Here is an 18,192-nt window from a genome sequence, read left to right as displayed (position 1 = left end):
CTACTTTAATTTACAAATATATTTAGGCCTACAAATTACACATTGTGTATCACCTTTATATAATGGGTGTCTGGTAATATTTGATCATACAAAAATGAAATAGCTAAAAAGCTTGACACAGGATTTTAACCTATAAGTAATAGACTGCACATGGTATTATAGCAGATGCAATCACAGCGAGCTATTCAACCACACTGGTATATGTACTAGCCCCTTTTTGCACTGTGGCATAAGGTAGCTTCAGTCTATTCTTTGAATTTGCCTGTGTTAACTTGTGACCCTGTGTTGCCTGTGTGAACTTGTTTGCTAGCAAAATCTAATTTTACTGTTGCAATAAATTGACATTATTTCCAGTTAAAAAGCTGCTTATAAATATTACTTGTTGTCACTAGAAAATCTCTAGCATTTACATGCAGCTTGTTGTTTATAGAAAAAGCTAAATTTTATATACTATTTACTTAAAAAAAAAAACAGCTAAAAAAAAACAATTTAACACGTTTACAAAGTAACATTTATAAGCAGTCTTTCAACTAGAATTTGTTACATTTCATTCAAGAAATCAAATCACATGTTTCCAAAGTATTTATAATAGAAAAACGGCAAAAACAACGTGTAAATAACGTCATTTTTATATATATATTTATCAAACGAGACATTAGCTAGTCTCTGAAATAAATGTACTGTTTTTACTATAGTAAATAGTTTAACGATAGCGTTTGTAATTAAACCACAGTAGCCTCAAATTTACAGTTGTCTGGGACTCCATGAAATGTACTTTAACATCGCAAACCATAAAATGTAATATACTTTAACTATAATATTCAATTTCATAACAGTAAACACAGGTCACAAGTTAACACGGGCACATTTCTTTGATTCAGCCAGCTGCATATCACGCCGGGAGTAAAATCCTGATTTGTATCCAAGAAACCATGACTGAAATAAAGCAGCTTGGTAGCTCAGTGCGTTCGTTACTGTTGTTTCGCAGAGTTACTATTTTTAGCGCGTGTTCGAGACCCGTGCCAAACAGACTTATCTGTTTGTTTTTTTTGTATTTCAGCCGCTACAGGTGATCATACCAATAATTTGTCATCTTTACAAGAATATCAAAAACATGTAATGAGCAAGTGCGCGTTTATTAGACAGCGTAATATCAGGTCAGTTTGTGCTGTCAGAATCGGCGAATCTGAAGCGTTCGGTCCATCACATCTGGCACGGAGGACCTGAACCAGGAAGTTGGTCACCAGATAACACGGTAACCAGTTAAACCGTAACAAGGGGATCAAATGGCAAAAAAAAGCAAAAAACAAACAAAAGGAAAACTAAATAAGGGTTCAGGGCTAAATACAATTTTAAAAAGAAATACAGGAGCAGCCTTCCCTGACTTCTTAACTAGCCAAAACCAGGAGAAAACAAAGTTCATACACAAAGGAAAAAGGCAATCCCCAACCTACTTGTTTCAAAATGAACGGAAGATTATTTACAAATAACAAATAACCAAAACAAACAACAAATATCTGTTTACAAACTGAAATCTCTTAGCTGCGAGTTACAGGAGAAATGAATTGTATCAAATATAGCCACGTTAGCGCGAGAGCTCTGCAGCACAGCTTACAGAGAAATTCAACCGTGCTTTCAAAACAACGTTATTCGCAACACTGTACATTCAAATAAAAGTGTTGTCTGGGGCAGGACGAAATGACAGAGCTTCACCACATGTCTCAACAGAAGCTCTCCAACACTGCTCTGCTCCCTAGCATTCAAATGCTCCCACTCGCCACACAATCTCCTGCAGCTGATCCCAATCAAGCGCTGCCAGAAGGAGAGAAAGGGAAAGAGAGAGGAATAGAGAGAGACTGTGCACAATGTATAGCACACAATACAACAAAAATAGACAGATATGAATACAAATAATAATGTACGTCCAAGGACGTAACCCTATACATAATATAAATGTCACTTATATTTGATGATCAAGTGATCAAAATATTAATTTTGAAAATGATAGTTTTGAGAATATGGCTGAGATCATGATTATGAGCCATGAAGATAAGATGCTGAATGTACTGTTCAAGTGTGCTCTGATGACGACAGTCGTGGTAAAATCATCTGCTCAAATTTAACCCTTCTAGGACAGAGTGAAACTGCAATTGATTGATGTGCAAGTAAACTTTTCACATCAAAAAGTCTGTTTGTTTTTACCATATAGATTTGGCATGCAGCTTGTGTTTCTCAGCTGCCAGATCTACATGTACTGGCATATCTTTGTCAACACCCACTTTGGTGTAATTGTGGCTTATAAAAGGCAGCTCTGCACACCATTCCACTCACTTTTCCTGGCAGAGCCACGAGAAGCTGATAAAGAAGCACTTGCAATCTCCAGCCTCTAATCTGCTCCAGTCATTGTTCGAAATGAGCACGATTGTTGTTTTTACAGAAGAGGGCTTCCAGGGCAGAACAGCTGAATTCAAGAACAATGTCCGCAACTTAGAAGAAAAGGGCTTCAGCAATGTCATCGCAGATCTATCAAAGTTATTGGTGCACCATTGGTAGCGTACTATGACAAGAATTTTGCTGGAAAGCAGCGGGTGTTTCAACAAGGAGAGTATGACCTGGACAACCCTGAGCATGTGAACTATTAAGGAGGAAGCGTGACCCTATGCAAAGAAACCAGTCTTCAAGACATTGATTTCAGTGACATCGCTTCCTCTCACAAAGTGAAAGGTGGTGTCTGGGTGCTATACGAGGAGGTCAATCGTCAGGGTGCCCAGCTTGTGTCTTTCCCTGGAGATGAAGTTCCCAGCTATTTCCCGCTCTCCTTCAATGATGTGGCCAGCCATGTGCATCCCTTGCTACCAAAGCCATAGACAGCATCATCCAAATTACACTCTCTGCAGCTGAATATAAACCGGAATCCTTTTGGAAAGGCAAATTGTGGGGAAAAAATTATCTTGACAAGAGACACGAAAACTCCAATAAGTCATCTCAACCTCATCAATTACGGATATCTGTCTGAAGACAGTAAATATATGCAATAAAGTACATCTTTGGAATTTTATTTCCCCTGTTTGACAAGAGTGAAATTTTAAAAAAGGACTTTGTGTTTATATTATGCTGAGCAAGAGACAAAAAAATGCTGTTTTAGACCACTTCAGAAAATAAAGAATCTTAAATATAAAGTTCTGTCTTGTGAATTCTCACTTGCATTTTTATAGTAGCTTTTTTAAAGTTATATTTTATTCTCTCTCTATTACATGTGTTTTAATATTGTCAAAAAGTATTCTAAAATGCAAGTGATCTATCATTAATAATTTCACCAAAATAGCTGCAAATTGGAGGTTCATTTCATATCTGTGAAAACTGATCACAAAATGTACTTTTAACCAGTGTTGTTGAGTAACTAGTTACATGTAATGGTGTTGTGTAATTTAATTACAAAATAAAATGTAGAGCACATGATTTAAGAACCTCAGTTACTAAGAAAAATGTTAAATTGATCACAGAGTGGATTGGAATAATAATCTTGATAATATTTCAGCAGTTAACAATTTTAATTCTGCTCTGGACCTCACACAAATCTTATGTATTCCACCAGAGAGGACTGCGACTGCAGCGCACTGCCATTTGGATAACTTTTGGGACTGATTTTGACATTTTTGTATCTGCCTGTCATGTTTTTCATGTACTGTATAGAGATAGTTATGGTTAGGTTTATGTTTAGATGTAGGAGTGGGATTAGCCATTTATGCCATATTGTTACTTAAATGGTAATTTCCTGCATAGTTTGGTCAGTTACGTTTTGTATCTTTTTATATTCACCATAAAATGAGTAGGTTTAGGTTTGGGAGTAGGTTAAGGGGGTCTAAACATCTAAATTGTTTATTGATAAAAATGCATTATGCATAATGATATAAAAGATACATAAATTACCTTTTTTGTCAATTTCATCTAAACTGTATGTTTCAGCATCAATATAAACAAACTAACATGTATGTCTTGTGCTTGTACAAAAAAAGCTAAGGAAAAATAAAAAATATGAACAAATTATTTTCTGTTTATTATTTTCTAAAATGTTCTTGACTCCTGGCAGAAATAGTTTCTGCACCCAAACATTGCCGTTTTGCCCTTTAAATATAATCTCAAACTCTTTTATTTGTTGTTTTTAATATTTTCACCAGACAAAATTACATTTGCAGAGAACACATACTCACACATAAGCCTGATCAAGGATTGTTATAGTAATTTCCAAGCATAGTAAAATATATGAAAAACAAAAAAAAGTATTGAAATATTTAATACAGTTAACAAATGCACTTATTTATTACTCTTTCCATATAAATTTTTTTGTAATAGGTTTTTGTAAATCATGTTAAAATATTGTTTTGAGTTGCTTGCTATTTCCAGTGGTTACAGTTAACTGTTTTATTGTGTGTTTCTTTCTATGTGTTAAAACCAGACCAAAAAAATCGAATAATAATATTGAACATAGTAATTATTAATTTAAATAGCCTTTATGAAATCTGCAACAATTGAAAACATTCAAAAACCCTGTTTTCTTTTTTCATATGGATGATAACAAATGATAATTCAGGGATATTTTAACCACTCAAGTAAGAAATCTCCATGGTTTCCATTTTACAAATCTGGTTAGCTTTCTTTCTGCACTTTAATGATTTTAGACAGCATGACTTTTATTTGATCTGACGATGACATCATGAGTCTGCGCGGCGCTCGTGCTTCTGTTGTGATTTGACTCTAGAAAGGTTTGTTTTTTCCACATTCAAAGTGTTTAAATAGATGCAAACATTTCCGTATATGTAACAGCTTTTAAATAACTGTAAAGTGATAAGTTTATCTAATATAGCAGTTTAATACTTCATCTAGGGTTAAAGAATGTTATTTTCGTGAGTGAAGCGCATCTGCTCATCATAAATAGAGATGCTGCGTCTCATTTCGCGCTCTATATCGTAAATCAATTTAAAGTAAACAGGCAAATGTGTAAACGGGGAAAACCGCATGCATTCGGATATTTGGAGATCAGTTTCAGTCCTCATTCAGATGTGGAAATAAATCAGATATAAATCGGATATGTGCCAATGCGATACATATCAAAAAAGCGTTGCCGATAGAATTAATGCCTAAAATGGCCCTGGGTTAAAAAATTGCAGTTGTAATGGGTTTCAATGTGGACATTTTTGTCCTTAAGGTTCTGAGTGTGAGTAATTTTTGTACAGAGAGTAAAATTAGGAAGGAAATGATGGTTTAGTATTAAAATTTCAATAAAAATAAACACCTGAGCCAAAATGTATGCAGTTGGCATTAACACATGCACACAAAAAACTGAAATGGACAAAATGTCCATAAGATCACACAAGGGTTAATGAAGTCTTATGGGACCTGTGCTGCAAAATGAGTGTAAATGCGCAAAATTAATATTATCTGTAAAATGATCTAAATTTGTAGATTTTCTGAGAGGATTATCCTGCTGAAAAAAAAAACAGCTAAAACCAGCCTATGCTGGTTTAAGATGGAAGTAGCTGTTTTTAGCTGGTTTTCCTTTTCCTGGAAAACCACCATCAATACAATGCTCCCCATTGACTTTGTATTGCGGGAAGCGGGCTCCTTGTCATTTCTGACTTCTAACAAAAAACAGAACAAGGTGTAAAAGCTGCTTTGAGACGAGGTGTACCGTAAACAAGCTAAAAAACACCAAAACTACGTTTTTATAAGCTCTTGACCTAAAAAACACAAATAGTTGTAGATGTCAGGGTATTTCATGTTGGGCCATTCATTTCCCCAACAAAGCAAGGTAAGGAAAAGGTGCACTGACATTGACCAATTAGTAGTAAGACACATTGCACTCTACTTTTGTTCTTGTTTTTAAACACTCTCTTTTTGTAGGTCGACAGCTTATAAAAACATAGTTCTGTGGTTTTTAGCTTGTTTACTATACACCTTTATTTAATAGCAGCTTTTAGACATTGTTCTGATTTTTGTTATGTATGTCCTCCTTTCTTCAGTTGTAAGGAAATTTTTTTTTTTTTTTGTTTTTTTTTTTTGAGGAAACCATTTCAGGATTTTTCTCCATATAGTGGAGTTTGAACTTCTAAAATGCAGCTTCAAATGGCTCTAAACGATCACAGCTGATGAAAAAAAGGGTCTTATCTAGCAAAACGATTGTTTATTTTATTAAAAAAAAGACAATTTATGTACTTTTTAACCTCAAATGCTCATCTTGTCTAGCTCTGTGTGTACTCTGTGTAGAGATTAAAAAGTAAATAAATGGTAAAATAGCCAATCGTTTCGCTAGATAAGACCCTTCTTCATCGGCTGGGATCATTTAGCTGCATTTAAGCTGCATTTTGGAAGTTCAAACTTGGGGGCACCATAGAAGTCCATTAAATGAAGAGAAATCCTGAAATGTTTTCCTCAAAAAACAATTTCCTTACAAATGAAGAAAGACATGAACATCTTGGATGACAAGGGGGTGAGTACATTATCTGTAAATTTTTGTTCTGAAAGTGAACTACTCCTTTAACTATTATACTTTGACTGAGATGCACCCAGATTTAGTTTGCATTAATTTCTGTTAAATGTTCTGATCTTAATTATGACTGATTGTCCAAACAGACAGAAAAACTGCTGAAGCAACTGAGATCCACGTGAGGCACTGTTATAAAGATGGCGCTTATTAAAGAGGAGGATGAAGACATAAAGATTGAAGAAGTATTCATTGTGAAACAAGAAGATGCCGAGGAAGAAACAGGTTTGTTTTTATTCTCGTTAATAATATTTTTATAATAAAGAGTGTCATTATTACAGTGGTTTTATTTGAAATGGAGCTTCATGTGGACAAAAATATGTTGAGATCACATGACCAGACATACTTGTGCAGCAGAGAACTATTTGATTAATTTCTTAGTTTGATTAAATGCAATACATGCTGCTATATTTTGTACTTTTTTTCTAAAAATTCTTACTAATAACTTTTTATTAACTAGACTAGACTAGCTTGTACATGATGCTGTGAGTGAACCCAATCCTCCCTATTCGCAAAGTGCATCAAAAATGGATTCTTTTTAGTTTTATTTGGTCAGTGGTTATGAAAACATGAATATTCCTTTCCTTTAATGCGTTGAGGTGTCGCTCTTTCTACATAACATCTAAATCAGTCAAATCATGAAGCTGATATATACAGTCTCCTGTCAGTCTTGCTCAGCACTGGTCTTCACTGAATGTTGTTCATAACTTTATGAATCAATTTATATGGTGAATTCTATGCTGTGCTTTATTTTATTGATTAATCAATTTCTGTATAGTAGGTTCTCAAACTTTTTACAGTGGTGTAACCCGTGGGGTATTTCACATTCTTTTAAGTACCCCTCTATAATTAAGGGATATAATTTCCCCCTTAATATTGATTAACACATGAATTTTTACCTTTTATAGATCTTTTATGTCATATTCTTAACATTCTATTAAGTGTATTATTAATATGTGACCCTGGACCACAAAACCAGTCTTAAGTAGCACAGGTATATTTATAGCAATAGCCAAAAATACATTGTATGGGTCCAGCAACGTATACTAAAAACAAAAAAACATACTAACATCCTTGCTGGAAAAAAAACAAACAAACAAACAGCTAAAACCAGCCTGGAAAAATGGCCAAAATCCCTCTAAAACCAGCCTGCTGACCAGCTATGACCAGCTAAAATCAGCCAACCGGCTTGCAATAAATAACTAAAATCGCCAGTAGGTGGCAGTAAGTGGTCTTAATAAGTGAAGCGTCTTTCATTCATTCAGTAAGTACTCATATCAGTACTCATATTTTAAAAATGAAAAGTGTTGTTTCTGTATCAATCTTTGTACAGACTGTGTCAATATTTGTTCTTTGCTATTAAGTGCTACAAATATACTTAAAAGACACTTTAGTACATGCAGCGCTGTTTGCTAAAGGAGCATACTTTGCAGGCATCCTATCATACGCACACTGCTGGTATGGATACAGTCAGTTTTGACTGCAAGAGATGAAGTAATTTGATGTCTTTGATTGTTTACGGCACTCCCATTTTCCTGTTTTAGCATAAAAGTGGCATTTTGCTTGTCAGAAATATATGCTCTGTTTTAATGTTACTTTAAATTGGGGTAGAACCAAATTAATGGCAAAGCTCAGCATTTTGTTCGCGAACCCCCTTCCGTCACCTCGCATACCCCAGTTTGAGAAAAACTGCTATAGAGTATCCCACAAAAGTGAGTACACCCCTCACACAAATTTAGTATATTGTCTGAAGGGATAATACTATAGAAATTTAACTTGGATATATTTTATAGTCAGTGTGCAGCTTGTATAGCAGTATAGATTTACTGTCCTCTGAAAATAACTCAGCATACAGCCATTATTGTCAAAATAGCTGGCAACAAAAGTGAGTACTCCCTAAGTGAACTTGTCAAAACTGTGTCCAAAGTGTCAATATTTTATGTTAGTACCATTGTTATCCAGCACTGCCTTAATCCTGCTAGGCATGGAATTGACCAGAGCTGTACTGGTTGTTGCTGGGATCCTCTTCCATATAATGGCATCACATAGCTGCAGTACATTAGACACATGGTGCTTCTCTACCTTCCACCTGAGGATGCCCCACAGGGTTCAGGTCTGGAGACAAACTTAGCCACTCATTCATCGTTATCATGTTGGAAAACTGCCATTCAGCTTAGTTTCTGGAGGGAAGGCACCATGTTCTGCTACAGAATGTACAGTACATAATGTAATCCATGTTTCCCTCAATGAACTGCAGCTCCCCAGAACCAGCAGGACTCATGCAGCCCCAGACCATGATGCTACCACCACCATGCTTGACTGAAGGCAAGACACAGTTTTCTTGGTACTCCTCACCAGGGCATCACCTCACATGCTGGACACCATCTGAGTTGATCTTATAGTCTCATCAGACCACAGAACATGCTTCCAGTAATTCATGCTCATGGACAGGTTGTCTTCAGCAAACTGTTTGCTGGCTTTCTTATGAGCCAGCTTCAGAAGAGGCTTCCATCTGGGATGACGCCCGTGCAAACCGACTTTTAGCACTGTGCAGCGTATGTGAGCACTGACAAACTGACCTTTTACTTCTACAACCTTTAAAGCAAAGCTGGCAGCACTCATGCATCTGTTTTTTTTTTTTTTTTTTTTTGAAGCCAGGTTCTGCACTTGATGCACAGAACAGTCAAGCAGACCAAAACATAAACATAATGAATAGGACATGTGGCTTTACATGGCAAAACAACATACTGCTGTTATCACTTAGGGTGTGCTCACTTTAGTTGCCAGCTATTTTGGCAATAATGGCTGTATTCTTAGAGGACAGTAAATCTATACTGCTATACAAGCTGGATACTGACTACTCTAAAATATATCCAAGTTTCATTTCTATAGTATTGTCCCTTGAGAAGATATACTAAAATTGTTTGCTGAAATGTAAGAGGTGTACTTACTTTTGTGAGACACTGTATGTTTCTCATCCATATTTAGGAGTACTCTTAGTGGTAAGAGAAAATGTTTTGTGAATATGGGTGCTGAGCTGTTAGACTTCTGCATTGAAACTGCATCAAAAAGACCATTTTGTACCTTGATTTTAGTTATCTTATTTAAAGTAGTTCACTTTCAGAACAAAAATGTACAGATAATGTACCCACCCCTTTGTCATCTAAGATGTACATGTCTTACTTTCTTTAGTCGTAAAGAAATGTTTTTTGAGGAAATCATTTCAGGATTTCTCATCATATATTGGACTTCTATGGTGCCCCCAAGTTTGAACTTCCAAAATGCAGTTTAAATGTGGCGTCAAAGGGCTTTTAATGATTCCAGCCGAGGAAGAAGTTTATTGTCTAGTGAAACGATCAGTTATTTTCTGAAAACATTTACAACTTATATACTTTTTAACCTCAAACGTCTTGTCTAGCTCAGCAAGACAAGCATTTGAGATTAAAAAGTATATAAGTTGTAAAAGTATATAAGTTGTAAATTTTATTTTTTTAGAAAATAACTAATTGTTTTGCTGGATAAGACCCTTCTTTCCTTGGCTGTGATCATTTAGAGCCCTTTGACGCTGTATTTTAGAAGTTCAAACCACATAAATCCTGAACAGTTTACTCAAAAAACATTATTCCCTTACGACTGATAAAAGAAGGACATAAACATCTTGGATGACAAGGGGGTGGGTACATTATCTGTAATTTTTTTGTTCTGAAAGTGAACTATTGCTTTAAACACTTGTTTATGCTCTGCTTGAGAATTTGTGTTCTGCTTGAGCATTTGTGGGGGCAGCCGTGGCCTAATGGTTAGAGAGTCGGACTTGTAACCCAAAGGTTGCAGGTTTGAGTCTCAGGTCCAGCAGGGATTGTAGGTGGAGATTGTGAATGTACACCCTCAATACCACGACTGAGGTGAGTCCCTCGAGCAAGGCACCGATCCCCCAACTGCTCCCCGGGCGCCGCAGCAATGGCTGCCCACTGCTCCGGGTGTGTGTTCGCTACTGTGTATGGATGGGTTAAATGCAGAGCACAAATTCCTAGTATGGGTCACCATACTTGGCCTCACTTCACCTCATTTTCTTCCTTTCCTTCCTTATGAAAGTGCAGTCATTCTTATGAAATGTGCATTTCTCAAGTCTTTCACAATTGTGATTTTCATACATAAAACTATTCATCTTAGTTAAGTATTACAGAAGTTTTCCCCAAAATCCCAAGCATAACTTTATGTATATGTAATGCTGCATAAAAAAAAAAACTTAGTTGATTCCAATAATGTACATATGAGTCCACAATATGGAGGTAATTGCGTACAAATTTGAAGTGGAATAAACTTCAAACATCCCCAGTAGAACACATTTTGATGTTTTCACATATCCAAGACTTTCTAATAATGTAAACTGGGGTGTCAAGCTCAGCTCTGCAGAGTTTAACTCTAATTCAGAACACACCTGAATCATGGTCTTCAAAGTTAACTTATTAAAGGTGTGTTGGAGCTAAACTCTGCAGGACTGTGACTCTCCAGAATAAATGGCAGATTTGGGCCATTGTTGCACTCTGTTCTTCTGTTGCTTTTAAACAGGGGTTAACTTGTATTTGTCTCTTTTTAGAACTGATGGTGCCGAGAATGGAGAGTGAAGTACTAGATGAAATGCAAGATGAAGATCAGTATTTTATAACTGGACGAGAATCAATTAGTTGCTCTCAGACAGAAAATACTTCAAATAAAACTAATTTCACCTGCCAGTATTGTGGAAAGAGTTTCAGTCAACATGGAAACCTTATAGTCCACTTGAGGATTCACACTGGAGAAAAGCCTTTCTCCTGCCAACAGTGTGGAAAACTTTTCAGTGAACATGGAAATCTTAAAGTCCACATGAGGATTCACACTGGAGAGAAGCCTTTCACCTGCCAAGAGTGTGGAAAATCTTTCACTAAAAAAGCAGCCCTCAAAAGCCACATAAACGTCCACACAGGTGAAAAGCCTTACACCTGCCCTCTGTGTGGAAAACATTTCAGTCAACAAGGAAGCATTAACAGGCACATGAGAACTCACACTGGAGAGAAGCCGTACCTCTGCAAACTTTGTGGAATAGGTTTTACAACCGAACCAAACCTTGAGTATCACATGAACATTCACACTGGTGAGAAGCCGTATGCATGTGATCAGTGTGAAAAGAAGTTCAGTCATAAGGGAACCCTTAAAAAGCACATGGTGGTTCACTCAAGAGCTCCCTCTCTCAGTTTTATATGCCATCAGTGTGGAATGAGTTTCTCAGACAGTGATCACCTTAAAAATCATGTAACATCTCACACTGGAGAGAAGCCGTTCATGTGCAGTCACTGTGGAAAGACTTGCTCAAACAAGACAAACCTAAATCTACACATGAGAATTCATACTGGAGAGAAGGATTATATCTGCCCTTATTGTGGAAAGACTTTCAGATTTAGAGGAAACCTTCGGGCTCACATGAGAGTTCACAGCGAAGAAAAACCTTTTACCTGCCTTTCATGTGGAAAGAGTTTCACACTTAAAGGAAACCTTACCGCTCACATGAGGCTTCACACTGGAGACAGACTTTCAGCAACATAAGTTTCACATATCAGAGAAACCTGAAAGATCATTTGCAAACGCATTCTGGAAAGACACTGACAAGTTTAGAAGGAGCAATTTTAAAAACTCTGAAGGCAGCGCAATACTGTGGAATAATTTTGCCATCACATATAGACCTAGAAAGGCAATTTATAAACAAGACCGTATTTCTGTTTTTGTACGTAAATAGTTTCAAATAGCTCTGCAGATATAAAATGGCACCAGAAAAAAGAAAAAATTATTTGAAGGCTGAAATTATTGACTGAAACCGTGACAAATATTAATTATAAATTCTCAAGTGAGTTATGTTGTGTGTACGTACAAGTTCCTTCTTACTGAACTGTCCACTTGTGCCAAGAAATAGTGGGCTAACAAGTCTGGCATGAATTTCAACAAGTACAGTGGGGCAAATAAGCATTTGATACACTGCCTATTTTTCAAGTTTTCCCATTTACAAATAATGGTGAAATCTGTAATTTTCATCATAGGTACACCTCAACTGTGAGAGACAGAATCTAAAAAAATCCAGTCACATTGTATGATTTTTAAATAATTAAGTTCCATTTTGTTGCATGAAACACGTCTTTGATACACTAGAAAAATAGAACTTAGTATTTGGTTTACAGTTACAGAGGTCAGATGTTTTCTGTAGTTCTTGACCAGGTTTGCACACACTGCAGCAGGGATTTTGTCCCACTCCTCCATACAGGTCTTCTCCAGGTCTTTCAGGATTTGGGACTGTAGCTCGGCAAGAGGCTCTTACTGAGGGAAGGAGGTTGTTGCCCAAAATCTTGTGATACATGGCCCCATCCATCCTCCCCTCAATATGGTGTGGTCGTCCTGTCCCCTTTGCAGAAAACCACCCCCAAAGCATGATTTTTCCTCCCCTATGCTTCACGGTTGGGATGGTGTTCTTGGTATTGTATTTATCCTTCTTCTTCCTCCAAACACGGCATGTGGAGTTTATACCAAAGTTATATTTTGGTCTCATCTGACCACATGACCTTCTCCCATGCCTCCTCCAGGATCATCCAGATGGTCTTTGGCAAACTTCAGACGGGCCTGGACATGTGCTGACTTGAACAGGGAGACCTTGCACACGCTGCAGGATTATAATCCATGACGGTGTAGTGTGTTACTAATGGTAACCGATGAGACTGTGGTCCCAGCTCTCTTCAGGTCATTGACCATGTCCTCCCGTTTAGTTCTAGGGTGATCCCTCACTTTTCTCAGGATCATTGATTGTCCCTAGTGTCCTTAGACAGCTCTTTGGTCTTGCCCATAGTGGAGAGGTTGGAGTCTGATTGAGTGTGTGGACAAGTGTCTTTTATACAGGTAACAAGTATAACAGGGCTTCTTAAAGACAAACTAACAGGTCTGTGAGAGATAGAATTCTTGCTGGTTGGTAGGTGATCAAATACTTATTTCATGCAATAAAAGGGAAATTAATTATTTAAAAATCATACAAAGTTATTTTCTTTTTGATTTTGTCTCTCACAGTTGAGGCATACCTACGACTTAATTGGCGAAACACTGTGCTGTTCAGACTACATGACATCCTGTCTGTCATTAGGTCATTGTGCTTTTCACACTATACTATGTGCTATAACTGTCTTGGTTAATGTCTCTTGAATTGTATTTTTTTATTCTATGTATGCTTAATGTGTGAAGTACTAGTCAATGTGACCCACCTATAACTATGTGTCTCCTATCAAACTAATGTTCATTTAATGATGCACACTTTGGTGTATGCCACCTCCTCATAGAATACCATGTGTGTTCATACTTTAATCAAAATATAAAAATGCCACAACCATTCAAACCATGCTTTCAGACAAATGGTCATAAAACCCACATTATTTCCAATATAAAATAATGAGTTTACATAACATAAGTTGACTTAACTTTTAAAAAATGCCCATTGCCTTAAAGGGGTCATTGGATGAAAAGTTCACTTTTACATGTTTAAACATTAATGTGTGTTGGCAGTGTATGTACAAATCTACCCTATAATGATAAAAATCCATGCTGTGGTTTTTAGTTAATCTGTAAAAATAATATTCCCTTTTTCAAATCGAGCCATTCTCAGAGGCCTGTCGTTGTTGCGTCACACAGAGGCCGCTCCCACCATAGTTGACTGACATGAGCTCTTACCTCAGTTCAGCTGTAAAAGTCCGACCTCTTTGTTTCGATGGCGGAACAGGGATGTAAATTAGACTAGAATATCTTTGAATTGTCGTGTTGCTGGATGTAATAATGAACGTAGTGGTCGTCATTTACTCCCGATATCTGAGCCGCTGGAGATGCAGTAGGTTACCTTTCTTTGTGAAGGTTATGTGCCTCCCGATCTACATATTTCTGTCTATCATTCATGATCCAGCTTCACTTACAGCAGAAGTGTTTTTTAATGAATCTTTGCGATCATCTTTCCTAATAACGTGCTAGTTAGCAAGTTTAGGAGCTAAATGCGGTTAAACTCCACAGAGAGAAGAGAGGGCAGAGCTCATTAACATTTAAAGCAACCTCGACCAGAACAGGATGAATTTTGAAGAGCTGGTTTTGACAAGATAAAAAGGGTGGTGTTTTACACAACCATAGAGAATTTTAACCAAAGTATATTATTGACTCCTATAAAATTAAAGGAGAAGTCCACTTCCAGAACAACAATTTATAAATAATTGTAATCACCCCTTGTCTTTCACAATGTTCATGTCTTTCTTTCTTCAGTCGTAAAGAAATTATGTTTGTTGAGGAAAACATTTCAGCATTTTTCTCCTATGGAGCCCTGATTTTGAGCTTCCAAAATGCAGTTTAAATGCGGCTTCATACGATCCCAGCCGAGGAAGAAGGGTCTAATCTAGCGAAACGATTGGTTTTAAAATGTTAAAATAATACAATTTATATACATTTTATTATCAAACGCTCGTCTAGCCTTGCAGTCCTAGAACTCTGTGTATTCTGGCTCAAGACAGTTAGGGTATGTCAAAAAACGCAGACCATATTTTCTCCCTCAACTTGTGGAATAATTTCAAAATCGCTGCAGAAGTACCGACCCAGTCTTTGCAAAGTGAACATGCAAAAAAGATCAAACACCTTTAACCAAAAGGTAACACAGTGATATAGGACGATTTTGAAGTTGAGGGAGAACATGAGTTGGGAGTTTTTCAACATACCCTAACTGATAAGAACCAGAACAAAAACAGTCTAGGCATAGTAAGACAAGACGAGTGTTTGACATTAAAGAGTATATAAATTGCTATTATTTTTATGAAAATAACCCATCGTTTCACTAGAAAAGACCCTTATTCCTCGACTGGGATCGTTTACAACAGAATTTGTGAACGTTTGCATTTTTGAAGTTCAAATTTGTGGCACCATATCAGAGAGAAAAATGCTGAAATGTTTTCCTCAAAAAACATAATTTGTTTATGACTGAAGACAGAAAGACATGAACATCTTGGATGACAAGGGGGTGATTACATTATCTGTAAATTGTTGTTCTGGAAGTGGACTTCTCCTTTAAGTAAATAATAATTAAAAATAAGTTTTGACAATTTACTAATTTGTAAAAATTATTTACTTAACTATAAGGCAACGGGTTACCTCAATTTTTCAATAAGTCAATAAGTCAGTGATCACTAGTACATTTAGTCAAGAGAATCTTATCATTTTACAGTGCACTTTTTGCAAGCTTGGAGTCAGTCAGGTTGTCATGAGCAGCATTTTGAACTTACGTATGAGGACATCATTAATCAGTAGAAGCTGAAATGGGCGCTTTCCTTTCCTCCCTTTATAGCTGTATTTAGCCCATAGGGAGTTTTCTCCAATTTTGCTGAGAATTCTCCTTATGCTGTCGCCCAAACTTCCTCCACTCAAAGGCAAAGGTACCCAATCTACAAACAAGGAAGCTGTTAATGCACAGTATCTAGCAACTGCATACCATAACATAAAATTGCATATTATGATGGATGCCTCAGTACATACAATCTTTCTGCGGAAGTCAATATCTTTCAGCTTATTGGACAGCTCTTCCAGTTCTTCCACTGTCCCGCATGGCTCCTCAAGGACCTCAGTTACGTCAGCAGCAGCAGAGGTGCTTGGCTGGTTCGCTGTTTGCTGTATTGCTGCTTTAATATCTGCAAGAATTTGGTCCAGTTTTAGGAGAACGCGCCTCTCCATGCCTTTGAATAACTTAGACATTTCTGTGAAAAAGTTGTCAAAAATCAATTACAACTACATTTCACACACACACACACACACACACACACACACACACACACACACACACACACACACACAGAGACAGATCCTTTAGATCTCATTCTAATATGCTGATTTATTATTAATGCTGAAACAGTTGTGCTGCCTATTTATTTACAGTGGTGTGAAAAAGTGTCGGCCCCCCTCCTGTTATTTTATGTTTGTTTGTTTTTTGTACGTTTGTCACACTTTAATCTTTTAGATCATCAAACTAATTTAAATATTATTCAGAGATAACACAAGTAAACACAACATGCAGTTTTTAAATTAAGGTTTTTTTTTTATCAAGGGAAAAAAATCCAAACCCACATGACCCTGTGTGAAAAAGTGTTTGTATTTAAATTTGTTTGATGATCTGAACCATTAAAGTGTGACAAACATGCAAAAAAAAAAAAAAATCAATAACAAAAAACAGGAATGGGGCCAACACTTATTCCCACCACTGTATGTATTTATTTTGGAACCTGTAATAAGTTTTTCAGGAATCTGATGAATAAAATGTTAAAAAGAACAGCATTTATTTCAAATAGAAATCTTTTGTAACATTATACACTGTTGTTAGTTTATTAGAATTTCTCAAGGATCATGTGACACTGAAGACTGGAGTAATGATGCTGAAAATTCAGCTTTGATTACTGAAATCAATTACATTTTAAGATAGATTCACATAGAAAACGGTTATTTTAAATTGCAAAAATATTTCACATTATTTATTTTTTCTATTTTTGATCAAAGCATGAGACTTCTTTAAAAAGCTTACCGATCCCTAACTTTTCAACCGTTTATTTATATCTAAATATATCAGGGATGGGCGATGTGGGCTAGAAAATATACCACAATATTTCTGGTATTTATTGCGATAACGATATCAATGACAATAAATCTTATGCATCCACTAAGAGACCAAAAAATAATCCTGTTTCTTTCGAGAAAAGTATTATCTTTCCTATTTTACCCAAAATAGGGTGTTGAGAGAATACTAAGTACACAAGTAATGTACAGTAATGACATTCTGTTATTCAAAATTCATACTGGAAGCCAGAGGGCGACCTTGCTCAGAAACTCTACATAATTATGTATAGCAGAAGTAGTAGTACCAGTATATTCTTATACTCTTTGCTAATATGGACAAGGGTATCCAGTCCATAGTGTAGCTGAATAAAACGCTGATAGATAAATTTTAATTGAGGAAACTTGATGACAATAAACATATGACAGCGACAATACATGGTTTGTCTGGGTTCTTCAAGCAATCTTGGGTATTTTTTATAAGAATATAGAAAATTTTTATAATGCAATGCTTATCGACAAAGCTTTTATCACTGTGTATAATACTATAAAACAGTATGATTTCTGCCTCATTCTGTTAATTTTGCTTAATAAGATATCGCCCATCCCTATATATATATATATATATATATATATATATATATATATATATATGTATCAGGGCTCGAAATTGCGACCATTTTGGTCGACCAAAAATTAATCTGTGCGACCTCAAATTATATTTGGAAGCATTTATGCGAGTGAGAGAAATAAGTGTGGTGCGACTTGGTTTCAAAACTGTCGCTATCCTAACTACTGCACAGATTGCTGTGAGCTGATACAGTGACGGTTTCGCCATTTTCTCCAACATTACATAACTATTTAAGTTAATCTTCACATTATAACCTTAAATGCAGATTTGAGATATTAGCCGGTAGGGCTCGTAAAATTGCTAGCCCGACGTCCCTGGGCCCTTGTGTTTCCAGTCGGGCTCCCAGAATGTTTCACCGGACTGTCAGACGTACTATCGTGAAGTAGAGGAC

General features: G+C 36.4%; 2 protein-coding genes across 2 annotated transcripts in view; both read left to right on the top strand.

The window, feature by feature from the left end:
* Nucleotides 1–18,192, top strand: part of LOC141301386 (solute carrier family 23 member 2) — a 321,093-nt gene that overhangs the window by 54,429 nt on the left and 248,472 nt on the right. The gene's annotated exons all lie outside the window — the stretch shown is intronic.
* Nucleotides 6,682–12,121, top strand: LOC141302189 (uncharacterized). The gene is made up of 2 exons (XM_073832374.1): nt 6,682–6,766; nt 11,139–12,121. The coding sequence occupies exons 1-2, from the start codon at nt 6,682–6,684 to the stop codon at nt 12,119–12,121; spliced, it is 1,068 nt and encodes a 355-aa protein (XP_073688475.1).

This window comes from Garra rufa, chromosome 25 (genome assembly GCF_049309525.1).
Source record: "Garra rufa chromosome 25, GarRuf1.0, whole genome shotgun sequence".
Classification (NCBI taxonomy): Eukaryota; Metazoa; Chordata; class Actinopteri; order Cypriniformes; family Cyprinidae; genus Garra; species Garra rufa.
The sequence above is the reverse complement of the archived record's forward strand: the minus strand, read 5'-3'. Positions and strand labels throughout refer to the sequence as shown.

Coding starts and splice junctions, on each gene's coding strand:
- LOC141302189 (XM_073832374.1), top strand. CDS start 6,682: ATGGCGCTTATTAAAGAGGAGGATGAAGACATAAAGATTGAAGAAGTA. Junction 6,767..11,138: donor AGATGCCGAGGAAGAAACAG/GTTTGTTTTTAT, acceptor GTCTCTTTTTAG/AACTGATGGTGCCGAGAATG.